Source organism: Tiliqua scincoides, chromosome 7, assembly GCF_035046505.1.
Source record: "Tiliqua scincoides isolate rTilSci1 chromosome 7, rTilSci1.hap2, whole genome shotgun sequence".
NCBI classification, from domain to species: domain Eukaryota; kingdom Metazoa; phylum Chordata; class Lepidosauria; order Squamata; family Scincidae; genus Tiliqua; species Tiliqua scincoides.
The window spans coordinates 55,951,406-55,966,392 of NC_089827.1; the positions used below are offsets into that span (position 1 = coordinate 55,951,406).

At 43.9% G+C, this 14,987-nt stretch overlaps 1 protein-coding gene across 1 annotated transcript; it reads right to left on the minus strand.

Moving 5' to 3' along the window:
- Nucleotides 1–1,102: 1,102 nt before the first annotated feature.
- On the minus strand, nucleotides 1,103–6,073 carry SLC16A8 (solute carrier family 16 member 8). The gene is made up of 4 exons (XM_066634035.1): nucleotides 5,845–6,073; nucleotides 3,963–4,106; nucleotides 2,053–2,919; nucleotides 1,103–1,488 (listed from the first exon to the last, which is right to left on the minus strand). The coding sequence occupies exons 1-4, from the start codon at nucleotides 6,071–6,073 to the stop codon at nucleotides 1,103–1,105; spliced, it is 1,626 nt and encodes a 541-aa protein (XP_066490132.1).
- Nucleotides 6,074–14,987: the final 8,914 nt, after the last annotated feature.

Genomic DNA, 14,987 nt, shown 5'->3' on the forward strand with positions numbered 1-14,987 from the left:
GTGCTCCCTGGGGCATTTGGTGGGCCGCTGTGAGATACAGGAAGCTGGACTAGATGGGCCTATGGCCTGATCCAGTTGGGCTGTTCTTATATACTTCCAGCAGTGAGTTTTACCCTGCAGAGCAGGTTGGCGTCATAGTGTAGCTTCAGCGGGGCAGTTCAATATGAAAACCAGAGAGAGCTATAACTGGCCAGTTGTGAAAGTGGTGCTCTTTCCTTTTAAGAGTTTTGAAAGAGCACAACACTCCTGTTCATAGCTGCATTGTGGAATTTTTCCTGCGATGTGACTCATTAAAGGGACAGAAGATCTCTCCTGGATGGAATGTAATCATCCTATGGAACCATCCTATGGTTCATCAGGATGCATCTTGGAGCAAATGTACTTTTCCTTTGCGACATACAAGTGCTGCTTAGAAGGCTGAGCTGATGGTGCGACATTCTGGAATGTTTATGTTGATACTGGACATGTCTGAAAATCAGATTCCGTGACTTCATTATATTGTTCCCTTGGTTAGCAGGATAAAAAAAAACTGCTATCTTTTTACCAGTAGGAATGTGTCCAACAATGGGTATTACCTAAGCACTTTAACTGAAGTTTTGGCACTTGGACACTCTTTCAAAATGGATCGTTTTAATTGCCAGCCTCAGGCCTGTATGGTTTCTCTCCTGCTATTCTAAGCATAAAAAAAATCACAGTCCCCATCTTTGCCATAACAGGCAAGATGGTATTCAGGATTATCTAATGTTCTCCTTTGTTGGGCTCTTGGTCTGTAGACATAGCTTAGAAAAGATGTCAAAGCCTGATTGTTCAGAGCTTCTAATTTAGGTGTTTGGCAATGTCCAGGGAGCAAACTATGTTGTTCCTGAGCACTGGAAAGCATGATGGACAATTCCAGAGGCCATTCTGAGGAATTCTATGGCTTATTTCCCAGAGAATTATGTCCATGGTACCTTGATGCATTTATACACAGAAAAATGGCTATTCTTGGGATTGCTTTGCACCATCCAGGTGTATCTGTGCTTCCTATACATTTCTTCTTAAGTTAGACCTGGCACCATGCATTGGGCACTGTCTCTGTTCATCAAAGCTGACCTTCACATAGCTAAAAACTGTCCCTCTCCACTGTCTCGTCCACATTGCAGCCCCCTGTCACCAAAGTTGCACTCTCTCCCTCGGGTTGCCCGACTCCACCTGCATTTCTGTTCTCTGCAATGTGATTCACGGCATCTCCCCCAGCATTGTTAACTGTGTGGGACAAGTGATGATGGTCACTGGAGTTATCCTCTGCTTCTTGTGCATCTGATTCCGCTTCCTCTGTCTCACTGCCACCTCCACCCATTGGAGGATTCTCTGGTTGAGAAGCCTTCTTTTTCTCCCTGCTCAGGCAGCAGTAAGAAGCAAGAGCCAAGAAGAGAGAAGACAACAGAACTTCAGAGCCAGCCAGATAGAAGATTACATCATACCTCTTGAGTGCATCCACCAAACGTCCTAGGAGGAAAAGATTTTTTCAAAAAATCAAAAATTGTAGTTTGAAAGCTCACAGAGTACAGAAATTGAAAACTTAAACCAGGCTCAAAACTGGTGCCTACATTCAGTTAATTCTCCCCCTCCCCCACATTATATTCCCCAATGGACCCACTGAAGCACAACAAATTGTAGGATCCATGGAAGTATCTTGCTTTGCATCATCCAGGCATATCTGTGCTTCTTATACTTTTCTTCTGATGCCAGATAAGGGAGGAGCTGGGGTGAGGGCATGGAGTTTCTTTAAGAAGGCCAGGGTTCATTTGGGCTGCTCTGTTCCAAGGCCCACAATCCTCTGTTCCAAGGCTCACACTCATATACCTCATCTATCCTTCCGCTGCTTCGGATGTCAACTTGTTTGTGCAGAAAAAAGCCATATGGGTATTCTGCACGTGCTCAAAGATGCTATCTTAGTATTATTATCTTCATGGGTTTTTCAGGGCTGAACCACAACATGGAAAACTGGCTCTTGAAAAGCCCTGCCTCAAATTAAGCTCTGCAGCAGACATAGTTTATCAGGTGACTTACCTGCAGAAGGTGGTCCAATGAGCACAGCAAAAGCCTCAATCAGCAGCACAAGCCCAATTGCACTGGAGAACTTCTGTGACCCAATGATGGCCATGAGGACTTCAAACTGCAGTGCTCCCACCATCCCATAGGAGATGCCAAAGAAGATACAGAAGATGACAAGAGACGTATAGGTGCTGGCCCTGGCACTGAATATATCTGTCAGGCCATTGAAGAGCATAGCAAAGCTGAACAAGTAGGTTACATGGGGGCGCACCCGCTTCAGACCAGCAAGCATCCCGCAAGATGGGCGGGCAAAGATGTCTATGAAACCAATGATGGACAACAGAAAAGCAGCCTCTGTGTCTGGCACTCCTGTGTCTTTGGCATAGTTGACCAACAGTATGGTAGGCACAAAGAGGCCCAAGACCATGATGAACTTGGCAATGGCATAAATGACAAACCCCCGGTTTTTGAAGATGGAAAAATCTAACAGCTTCTTCCCTTTCTTGGACTTTTTCTTTTTTGCTTTCTTTGACTTCTTGGTGCTGTCCGTGGTGCTGATCACCTCTCCTGCCCGTCCTCCCATGGGCAGCATTTCTTTGGCTTCATATTTATCTTGGGCTTTCTCCCTCTTTACCTTCATACTGACCTCCAGGGGTCTCATGACTGCTCCACAAGTACAGCAGTTGAGCAGCAGACCTCCCATGATGAGGAATCCCCCACGCCATCCAAACTTCTGCAGCAAGACTTGGCCTAGTGGAGAAAGGGCTGAAAGGAAGACTGGGCTTCCAGCTGCAGCAAGTCCATTGGCCAGAGGTCTACGCTTGTCGAAATAGGCACCTAACATGATCAGAGAAGGCTGGAAGTTCAGAGCCATCCCTAAACCTGTAGAACACAAAGGGAATTGAGAACAATGGGTGAGGAAAAAGAGGCAATAATTAACAGAATTAAATGTCTCTAGATTCCTGAAGTATGCTTCTTTTAAGATAATGTCTGCTGCAATATATGTATGCAACATCTAAGCACAACAGGATGCCTTTTCTTTCTTCAGAGGGATTGCTATATTCATGTAGCAATTTATGAAGATTTAATTTATTAATCAAATAAAATGCATAAACCAAATAGATGGGCAGCCCAAACCTAACTTGCACTGGAACAGACAAGCTGACTGGCCTGTGCTGTATCCAGCACAGGGTTGAAGGTGGACCTGGCACAACGTGGAGTAAGGGGACTTATGTCTGCTTATCCTGAGTAATGCACCAGACACCTCAAAGGGGCTACTCGAATCTGCAACAGCTAAATTGCTGGCACAGATCCAAGCAGCCTGGTGTAAAGCCAGGCTGCTCAGGATCTGGTCTACGTGTTGAAGTCCCCCTCCCGGGCCTGGTTAGTCCACTCTAGGATTGCACTCTGAGATTTCTTTAATCAGGTGAAAGCCTCAACCAAAACAGTACCATCTGCAATTAGTGAGAGCATGGGTAGACCCCACTTTAATTATAAACTCTCTAACATTCTGACAGCCCAATCCTATGCATGTCTACTCTGAAGTAAGTCCCATCAGAGTCAATGGGGCTTACTCAAAGGAAAGGGTGGATAGGATTGGGCTATGAGTCTGCTATGCCTGAAAGCATATTGTACATTGCAAATCTGTAAAGTGTACGTTGGCTAAAAGGCATGTTTGGGATACAAAATGGCTCTCTTGCCCCTTCTTGTTCACATTATTAACAACATTCATACATACACACAAATAGCTTGAGACAAGGCTAAGGGCACTTTTGCACCATGTGCTCAAAAATGCACTAATGCATATTCTCTCTCCCTCCCCATGCATTAGCTGACCAATTTCTGACAGGTTTCCATTTTAATTCTGGCTTCCCGGTGCATATCTATATGAAATAGCTTTTCTTTCTCAAGCTGTAAACACTAACCTGTCAGCACACCAGCCGTCAGGTACAGCTCAATAATATTAGTGGTGAAGGAGGCTAGAATCATTCCAGAGGAAGCTAAAATTCCCCCAACAAGCATCACAGGTCGACACCCAAACTGGTTCACCATAATACTGCTTATAGGTCCTGCAGAGAATCCAATAAATCAGAAATGTGAAGAAAGGCTGGAGTGCAATAAAAATTAAAAAAAAACCAAAGCAAAGGTACTACTTGCTGACCCCATATGGTAACTTGAGTTTGGCTTGCCAGAGTTATTAGCAAAATACATCTCTGCCAACCCCTGTATAATTTAGAGCAGTGGTTCCTGACCGGTGGGTCAGGACCCACTGGTAGATCGTGACCTGATTTTTGGTGGGTCACCAAAGGGTGATGGAAAGATCAGATAAGCAATTGCCTCAAGCCATGAAGCTATTCAAAAATTAGATACTGTAGTTGCTAATTACCCGGGCCTGCAAAGATGTCAGCTCCTGCAGTTTGCAAGATAGCTGCTAATTGCCCTGTAAGAAACTGAGCTCCTGAAGTTTGCAGGTGTGCTTGCAAGTAAACAAAATAGAAGGAGATAAATGTTTGAGGGTCTTTTTTCTGGTTATTTTTACTTACAAGTCAACAAAATATTATTTCTTTCTAGATCTTTTTCTAAAAGTCTAGTAAACCTAGGTGGGTTCTGAGTGTTTTAAAAAGTGGGTCCTGGGTCCCCATTATATGTCAAAGGGCCCCATGTGGCTACCAAGCCTTACTTTGGCCAACTCTGATTGTGCAAAGTGCTTCATATGTAATATCATATGTATTATCTTGATGTAATCCTTACAGCAACCCTGAAAGGTACCCATTATTATCCCCAAATTGCAGCAAGGGAACCAAGAGGGAACAGCTTGCTTCAGGCCACCTAGTGAGTTCATGGCAGAGATGGGATTCAAATTAGGGAAGTTCTGACTCACACAAGTCACAGCCCAATCCTAAGTTGCCCACTGCATGGGGCTGCCGCGGTGCTGAAAATGGCTGCTGTGGTATCCTAAGTGCACTGGGCAGCTGCCTCCTCAAGTGAAGGGGACATTCGTCCCTTTCCCCCAGGCAAGGAAAGTAGCCCCACAATGGGGCTACTCAATTCTGCGGCAGCTCAAGAGCTGTTGCAGAATCAAGAGCCTTGGTGTTGGGCCACAAGGCCTGATACAGAGCTCAGAATCTGGTGGAGCTGAGCTCAACTGGTCCTGCCCATTCCCTTCCCTGGCATGCTTCCTCCCCACCCTCTCCCTGTCCTTGGACACCTCTGGACTAAACCATCACCAGGTAAGGGGGGAGGCATCTGGTGTACCCTTCAGGTACCAGGAGATTGTGTTCCAGTCTTGCTCAGGTTCTTAGCAATTGTGTTAAAACAGCTTTCATTAGTACCAGGCTTCATGGTAACTTTCTGCTCTCTATATAAGAATATTTGGTTACAGTGAACAGTACTGGAAGGGCATTATGGAGGCAGGAGTGGACAGTGTCCCAAGATGGGAGGATTGACAGTGGGTCCCCAGTCTCTTGTTTGTTTGTTTGTTTGGATCAGGGCACAGAAAAGGTTGAAGACCACTGATCTAAGCCAAAGGCTATCATCGACTCTTATGGCAGTGAATTCCATAAATTAGGGAGAACTCAAAAGTAAAATTGCTGATTGTTTAACAAAAATATTTGTAACTTCTCCCTCAAGTCAGCCTCCATACAAGACTGGAAAGTAGCCAGTGAAATACCATTTTTTAAAAAGGGATCTAGAGAGGATTCAGGAAATTGCAAGCCCAGTTAACTTATTCGATAATTCCACATCAATTGCTGAAAAGCAGTATTAAAAATAAAATTACTCCTTTGGATGAAGTCATGGCATCTTTACCTGTTCCATACAACATAGCCAGCATGATGGATGAGATCCAGGCTGTGTCACTGTAGCCCACATGGAAGTCGTGCATTAGTTCCTTGAAATAGATGCTCACTGCCTTTGGAAAGGCATAGGAAAAGCCGGTGATGATGAAGCAACCAAGGAGCACAATCCAACCCCAGCCACCATCAGGGGGCTTCACTCTTTCAGGTAGGTGGGCCTCCTCAGCATCACCTCTCCCCATTGTCTAACCTGAGGGTAGAACCCCAAAGCAGCCAAGGTGAGAGTGGGGCCCTGACAGGCCGTTGAGTACTGCAACAACAGAACAGCATACAAGCACCAGTTAATTGCCCCTGTCTCTTCCTCAAGCTTTACTGCATCCTTCCATCTCATGCCCATTCCAACTTGAACTTCCAGCAGAAATAACTGGACCTCAGGGCAGACACAAAATTGATTCTAAAACTCTAGCATTGGCCTTGCCAACAAGCTATCAACATGCTAATAGCTAAGGGGGAAAGGAACAGGAATGTCTAAAATGAATTCAGCATTCTGTTCACTGATCATGGTCAGGCAGGTGCCCCTGAGAGGTGCAGGAGCTGGGTGTGATTGTAGTCTCCATCCTTTAGAAATCAGAAGGAGAAAGCCTCTGAAACAAGGAGGTTGCCCTTTTAGCTTCTGGAAGGCTGCAAGTAGGGCATGAAGGTAACAACCCGTCCCTGCTGGGTATTCCCCAGCAGCTGGCATAGACAGGTGAAATCTTCCCAAACCTGGAGGTTCCATTTAGGTGTTGACAGACTTCTCTTTCATTAATGCATTTAATTGCCTTTTAATAGCATCTAGGCCACCTTCACCTTATGGCAGCAAATTCCATGTTTATCATGCATGGTGTGAAGAAATCTGCTTCTCTATTGCAGGGGAAGGCAGGGGGGCATCTCTGCCCTGAGCCTCCTTATGTGAGACCAGGTGGGAAAACCCAAGAATCCCATTGGGTGGAATGAGCAAATGGGGTGGAGCCAGCATGGCCCTGTTGGCTGCTCCCCAGCCTCCTATGCAGGTCATCTCAGAAATAGACCCCATTGAATTAAATGGGATTTACTCCCAGGTAAATGCAGATAGGATTGCAGCCCAAAACTCTGTTTGCTGTTGACTTTCTTGGGGACGCCAAATGAATCACTTTCCCTCTCATTCTTTGTTTCTCCTGTCTACTCTTATCCTTTGTATTTAATTCCTAAACTGGAAGTTTATTGTGTCCAGTTATAATTTGTTTTGTAGCTCTAAAATAGAAATGTGATCTTTGCTGGGGGATCTGCACGCTGTTGTAACACTGGAAATAATGGCTTAGTCTTCTGAAAGTACTGAAACACACATGGCCAGCAGCTCAAAACACTGAGGAGTTCAAGGAAGCAAGACTTGTGTAGGGGCAGGCCAGGCAGATTATGTGTCTCTGTGTTAGTGCTATGGTCAGGTATAATGGTGTAGGTGCAAACAAGGGGAGAAGCAAGTATGTCTCAAAGCCTTAAGCTGGTCAAGAATGTTAACAGTAGTCAATCTAGTGTTTGTTTTTCCCATTTCCCAGCATGACTAGGAGTGTCAGGCATGACCTTTGTGGTACTGAACACACCAGATCCTGAAAGGGTATTATGGCATTAGCAACAGGAAGCCATAAAGGCTGATCCTGTGAGGCTTCAACTGCTGTAGCATAAACAGCAGACCACATGATGTGGACTTACTCCATGAAAGCTTATGCTGAAATGGATGGGTTTGTCTTTCATGTGGTCCAAAACTCTTTATTGTTTATTGGACTTTGTTGTGGCTGTACCCATGCCAGCAATTGGCTCATGCTACTGTAGTATACCGTAGTGTTCTGCCCCTGACAAAGGAGGCGGACCTGCACAATGATTGCCTATGCCAAAGAAAATTGGTCTGCCGCTACTCACTGGGCATTGGGTTTAACCAGCAATTCTTTGTGGGCTACGTTTTGTATAAATATTCTTTAAAAAATAATAATAATAATTCTGGGACCAACACCTGAGGAATCTGGCACTATTGTGAATCTGACTCGCTGTCCAAGAGTCTACTGCAATCCTATAAACAATTTCATGTGAGTAAGCCCCATTGACTATAATCGGGCTTACTTCTGAGTAGACAGGCATAGGATTGGGCTTTAATTTTCTTCTTATGGCCAAACTACATGCTACTTTTAACACATGCAAAATGCCATGAACCAAGTTGGGGAATAGAGAATTGGCTCCCATCACGGTTCACATCCCAACTGCATCCACAGTATCCAAGCTAAAGAAGCACACGGCCCTCTCACATCTCAGATTGTTTTATTTTTATACTGCATTATGTACGGTGCATCTTAATAGGAAAAGCAACCATTCATTTATACACATGTACCCAAAACTCAGGTATCTCTAACAAAATATAGAGGTTATTGCACTGCTTTCTAGTTACCAGTGTAGCACTTCCACTGGTCTTGACCATTCATGCATGTGTTCTGCATACTGGTCTAACTGTGTACTTGGCGCTTATCCATTCATATCTAAAAATCACATACTACAACTGCTGCTGAGCAGGAACACATTATTTATCTCAGCGCCATCTGCTTACCTCCAGTGCTAGAATTCTATGAAAAGGCATTAAATTAGACTTCAGCTCAGATACTATCACACAGCTTAGGATCATTATCATATGTTCTTATTTATATAGTACCATTAATTTGCACAGAGTTTTACAGAGGAGCATTTAATAGTGAAGAAGCTCTCCACTGGGCCACCTCATTATTGTCTATGCTGGCTGGCAGTGGCTCTGCACAGTTTCAGGCAAGGGTTTTGCCCAAATACAGACAAAGGTTCACATAAAAATAAACTGATTCTGGGTAGAGCGATACCTTGCACTTTAATCTGGTTAGGGACCAGAGCATGGACAAAATTCAAAAAATGAATGAACGTCAAAGCAGAGCCTTATTTAGCTTGCAAATTTATTTTGGCCATCAGAAAAATAAATACAGTGTGCCCTCAATATACACGGAGGATTCATTCCTGGACCCCTCACAGTACCAATTTCTGCTGATAACTAAATCCGCAGAAAAGCCCTCAAATGACCTCCCAGATGTGACAGGAAGCACTTTCCGGTTGTGTCCAGGTGGTGTTTTGAAGCCTGGGGAAGTTGCACATGGCCTTCCCAGGCCTCAGAAGATCTTCTGGAGGCATCTAGAAGGCACTTCCGGTTTCCACTGAAAACCGGAAGTGCCTTTCAGAGGCTTCCAGGAGGACTTCTGAGGCCCAGGAAGGCTGGATGCAAGCTCCCCGCTCACCTCCTGGACGCGACCAGTAGACCCGTCCAGTCATGTCCGGGAGGTCCTTGAGGCCCTTCAGATATGGGATTTGACATTGAGTCAAACCCATGGATGAGAAGTGTCCACTGTAACTATGTTACACATGAAAACACATGTGAAACCTAAATAATCATAAATAAAAGAAAAATATACATCAGAACATCAATGAACGTCATGGAATTTGGACGAAGTAGGACAAAAGAGGGAAGCACATAGACAAATTTGAAGTGTGGTGATAATTTAAAACAGCTGAAAGAGCAAAGATGAAAGTCAAGTGGATGAAATCAAGGTATTGCTGTATATTTCCCCTCCAATCCACCAATCAACACATCCACATTTTCACTAGAGCCAATCAAAACAATGTTATTCTGCATGAAACAATCACATAATGTTTTCAAACTCCAAATACCATCTGAAATACAAAACTGTGAAGGCCAGTTTTTGGAACTGGGGTTCCAAAGTATTGGGGGTCCTCTGCTTGGATTTACAAGCAGCCCCAAGGAGAAGCAACCAGAACTTTTCCAGAATCCAGAACTCAGTCTTTCCTGGGCCATCTCAGGCAGGTTACTAGGGTATGAGACCTGTGCTGGACTGAGCTTAGTCTAAAATGAAACCCACTGGACATCCTCCATCACTAAGCTACAACAGCTAGCTATGCCAACATCTAGCAAAAAGCAAGATTATACTCTGTAGTAAGATACACACCTGGTGCAGGACTGTGACTTTCCCTTCCAAGGAGACAGATCCAGGCAGTGCTTCTGAGTGCTGAGGGTCAGTTTGAGAGAGAAAGAGATGACCTTCCCAACTTCACTCTATGTCCATTCTCCAATTAGAATCCATGGAAGAAATCTTCCGTTCTCTTGTATTCATTCATCTTTCCTATCCACCAAATGTCTCCCTTCAACCTAGGTTCTCGACCAGGAAACCTGATGTGGTGAAGGAAAGGTCATGTGGGAATCTCTGTCTGCTTTCAGATCCCTTCTGAGCCCCTCAGCCTGGTAAAGGCTGCAGCTGAAGTCCCAAAGTGTTTACAGTATAGATGTGGGTCAGAAGCTGCTTATGTTTTAAAGTCGCTAAAGAATCCCAGGTTGCTGGGTGAACAGAAACCACCTCTCCGCTTTTAAGAGGCTTTCCCAGCCCATGAGAAAGCGCCTGCATGTCTGGGCCAGAATCCCCCTGTAATCCTACGTCTCCCAAGTAAGAGGCAGAGGTAGCTGGGAAAGGGTCCAAGGATCCTGAAGTTTCCTTCCTTTTTTTTTTTTCTGTTCTTGATGTTTTTCCTATTGGGGGAGGAAGGGGACATTGGTTTGGGTTCCTCATAATAAAACAGCCTTATTATGTCTCTTGACATAATAAAAGGAGTAAAAGAAGTGCAGGAGACATATGCTAATAGGGTACGGGCACAGTCCTGAGGAGAATACAGGAAGCTGCAAGCCCAGATCAAGGAAAATGTAGACATCAAAAAGGACAGGATGCAAAGCTGCAGTTCAGAATCCTGCAGCTGAAGCTGAGCAGCCTGATGTCTGTGCATTGATCTCTGAGAAGCAGTGGCTGGTCAGTCCCATTAACCAAACAGGAAATGCATGGTGACTGCCCTTCATATTTCCATACAATGTCCTGTTCTGGCTTGTTCTCCCTTTAACCAGAGCAGTTATTAAAGCATTGGTAAGTCATCCAATAGTTCCAGGTCTGGACAATTTTTTTAAAATAACTGCACGTGCCATTCAGTGCTCCTCAATGTTGCTTAATTAATGCACTTTGCATGAAGATGCCATTAATGACTGGTGTGTTGGGAAGTGCTACTGTCTGCTAAAGAGTTCATCATGGGTAGTGGCACAGGGATGGCTGTGTTCCTTTATAAGTGTATCATAATTTTTATAAGTTTGTATTTGTAAGTTAATAACTTTTCTTAACTTTATGCACTGATGGCAAGAAGGAACTTCAAAATCAGGAGGAGAAGCTATACCTGAATAGATATGAGATATACTCACATAATACATGTTCTTTGAAACTGCATCTGATGTTCATGATGTGCTCAGGCTGAATATCTCCGTTTTGTAGGGGGAGAATTTATCATCAAAGGCAATGGCTGCTTTGTAAAAATATCTAGAAACTGTCATTGGTCTTCTTTCCCACTGCCACCCCCTCCCCAGCAATTCCTGTAGAGCTCTAAGTTCTTCATTAGTACCACAGGCACTTGAGTTCAGAAAACGAAGTCTGTTTAGCTGTGCATATGTGATGCTTTTTGTTTTTGTGCAAACGATTTCCTCTGCCTTGTAAAATTTGATAAATTTATCTTCACACCTAATCACTTAAGACTCATTTCTTATCTTCTGGTTTCTCAGCATACTTAGCGGAAGCCTAGCTGGTGCTTTCATGGCCCATGGAAACATGGTAAACAAGTCATGTATGTATTTGCTTGGGGTAGATTACATCACTGACAGTGACTTTCATAAATAAAATTGTTTGATATTATGCAGCCAGATGGATGCAGTGATCAACAAAGGTGCGACAACATGTGCTGGTGCATGAGGCAGTCATGTCACTGATGCATGGTAAATAATGTTGACCAAATTATGCATCGCACATATCTCTGTAATGACGCAGTTGCACACTGATGTCAAATGATGGCCAGATTATTTGACCAGGCACCAATTTAAGCAAATGTGACCAAACATTCTGAGAAGCAATGAACAAAATCTAACATACAAATCTCTTCTGTTACCAGGATTTTGAAAAAAGCCATCAGGATTTTGAAAAAAGGCAAGTAGTTTCAATTCAGGTGTAATGTTTACACAATTACTTTTGTTAAACACTCTGTAAGAGCCACTGAGGGGCAGTTTACCCCCTGCTAATTGGGCAATTGTTCAAGTGATGCTCCTCTTATATTTAGCAAGAGAAGAGCAACTGTCCCTCTTAGCCCCAGTACTGTGTCTTTTCTAGTGGCTGTTTGCTGGTATTTATTCTGCATCCTTTTATATTGTGAGCCCTTTGGGGATAGGGAACCATTTAATTATTTGATTTTGTCTGTACACCACTTTGGGAACTTTTTTTTTTGAAAAGTAGTATATAAATACTTTTTAATAATAACATATTGTTCTAGCCGTGGGGGAGTCCACAACTGGCTCTTGTGTTAGGCCGAACCAGTGGTTGCCTCAAGTAGCAGATTGATAGGGACGCCCACCTCTGTCCATCCATTTGCCTGTACAGTTGGAGAAGCTCTAATCCACAACACTCCTCTCCCCCATATTTACTCCTTTGTTTTGTCCTCTACTTCCTTTTCCAAACCAGGGAGTGCAAGTAGAACACATCATCATGTAAGAGGGAGAAGCCTCTTGTATGCCACTTCTAATGCTTGAAGGTGTCGGGCCAGCCCTATGGAAGTCAGCAAGAAATAGCATCCCATGCTTATTGGCGTTCTACACCAAGTATATGTATGTGTATCATATATTGTGACTTCCTTGCTGGGATTGACACAAGCACAGAAAGACTCCATGTGCTGTTTAGACAAACATAGTGGAAACTTTCTACACACGACATTCCTTGTACTGAGTCACCACCACAGGAAAACCACCATAGTGGCTTCCACATGATTGAGATAATATACAAATTTGGTCATCACGTGATTTAAAGGCAGGGCAGTACATATGGATCATTATAATTTTCTAATTGTCTTCTACAATTCTTTTATGTGAATTGTAATATAGTAGGGCCCACTCTGTCACAAGTTCAGACAAATATTCCAGAGCAGAGGAGTGGAAAATTCTGAAATTGCTTCACATATCTCCCCCCTTTGTGAGGGAAGCTTGATCCTCCTTGTGAGGAAAGCCAAGCAAAATGCTCCCAACCATAAGAATTTGAAGAACAAATACAGGAGAGCCCAGTCCATTTGGAACAGATGTTTCCAATGCTATTTGTCTTTGTTCACATGAACGCATTGTTGTCACTGGGTCAATATTCTGGGTCTATACTACAATTTGCTTCCTGAAGAAATAAGAACAGTGAGGTGATATAATGAGGAGTTATAATGAGGCTGCATTCTGCTAGCACAGGGTGGTCTCCTTTTTGCCTTGGCACAGCTCCTTTTTTTCCAACAGTGGCATGACCTGTAAATATTCCATAGGTAAATGTTTTCTCAAACCAGAAAAAAACTGTAATAGGAGAAAACTTCAGTGACTGAACTTCACACCCTTCATAACATTGCAAAAGACGCAAGGATCCTGTCAGGAAACATTTAAAAAAGCTCAACTACTCTGAAAAGCAGTGGGGTGGTGGGATCCATTGGCATGGTGATTCTGAGGGGAAAGGCAGTGAGGTGAGGTTAGGCCACTACAGAAACACCACAAACTGGCACTTGTGAGTCCAGTGAATCCAGGTAAGTTTTAATACCACCCCTCACAAGTCCCAGAAGTGAAAGGCCTTGGTTTTTAAGCCTCTAAGCTTCTTAGTGTCTTTCTCTCCCTCTGCCCCCCTCACCTTATCTATAAATTCCTGTCAGGGGAAAGGGGAAAGAGCACAGGTAGGGGAAGGCAGCGTGTAGGGGCTCTCGGAGCTTGCAGACAGGGTTTAATTTCTATTAATAAGGCTAATCGGCTAAAAGAGCCATAGCAGGTTTCTCCCTCCCCCCCTTTTTCCCTCCCACCCCATGAGGGCTTCGGCAACAATGAGACGTTTGTGTGGAGACCATGTGAAGCCTTGAGAACCAGGGGTTGACAGGGAAGGAAAAACAAGCTCTCTTTGCCCTCCCCCATACAGCAGCAACCTCAGCCCCAGCCATCCAGGCCTGGAATATTTTCATTAAACTAGGTTTAAAAGGTGGCTGACAAGCACCACACCTGGCGCCACTGGCTGGGAAACCAAACTCCATGCAGGTGGTCAGGGAAGAGGCAGGCTTGTGTGGCAAGAGAGAGGCTGCAACGTGTGCCAGCATAGCATCTACCGCGTATGGAGGGGAAAGGCAAGAATTTTAGTTGTAATAGCTTAATATTAGACTTTGTGAGAGCCTAGTAAGTTAGCAGGTCTTATCTTGATGAATGATGTGTAATGATTTCAGTGGGGTTGAGCATACCTAACTCTGTGGCGGATTGTGACCCAAATTTTATCTGAGGTAGGTTGTTAAGTCATTTCTGCCCAGTGTTGCATATACGCAACAGGAATCAAATGTGCACAACTGTGGGCTGGGCAGAAATGGGTTAATCCCATTTTACAGATAGGAAATCGAGACCTAGAGATAGCTATTTTTGCTTAAGACCCTCCTTCCTTTAATCCACTAGTTCCAAGCAACATGCAAACCATTGAACTACATATTAACCTCCTCATTTACTCAACTTACAGTAATGGTCCCCAACTCTTTATTAAGGAGATCCTCAACAAATCTGCTATTTGCAAGCCCTAACCCCATTTGGTTGTGCCGCCATTGAGAGAGGTTAGGGGGATGGGGGCCAGAAATGGGGACTTCTTGGTGGTGGCACCTATGGAATTCCCCCCCCTTTGAGCTGACAACAGCTTCCTCATTAGTCTTCCAATGAGGCCTGAAGATGTTTTTATTTCAAAAAGCCTTTGGAACCTATAGGGTTTTTAAGGGTTTGCTGGTGGCAGACTGGTGCACACTGATTTTTTTACAAATTTATTCAATGCTTTTATGACTGATAGTTTTATGCTCCTGTTCACCATTTCTGACTTTCAATGATGTTTTGTGAATTTTATAGCTTATGTACTTTATTGTACAGTATATGTATTTTCAATCTCTTGTGAGCAGCTTTGGGTGCCCTTCAGGGAGAAAGGCAGGATAAACGAATGAATGAATGAATGAATGAAT

Coding starts and splice junctions, on each gene's coding strand:
- SLC16A8 (XM_066634035.1), bottom strand. CDS start 6,073: ATGGGGAGAGGTGATGCTGAGGAGGCCCACCTACCTGAAAGAGTGAAG. Junction 2,920..3,962: donor GACGGCTGGTGTGCTGACAG/GTTAGTGTTTAC, acceptor TGTGTTCTACAG/GTTTAGGGATGGCTCTGAAC. Junction 1,489..2,052: donor CATTGGACCACCTTCTGCAG/GTAAGTCACCTG, acceptor TTTTCCTCCTAG/GACGTTTGGTGGATGCACTC.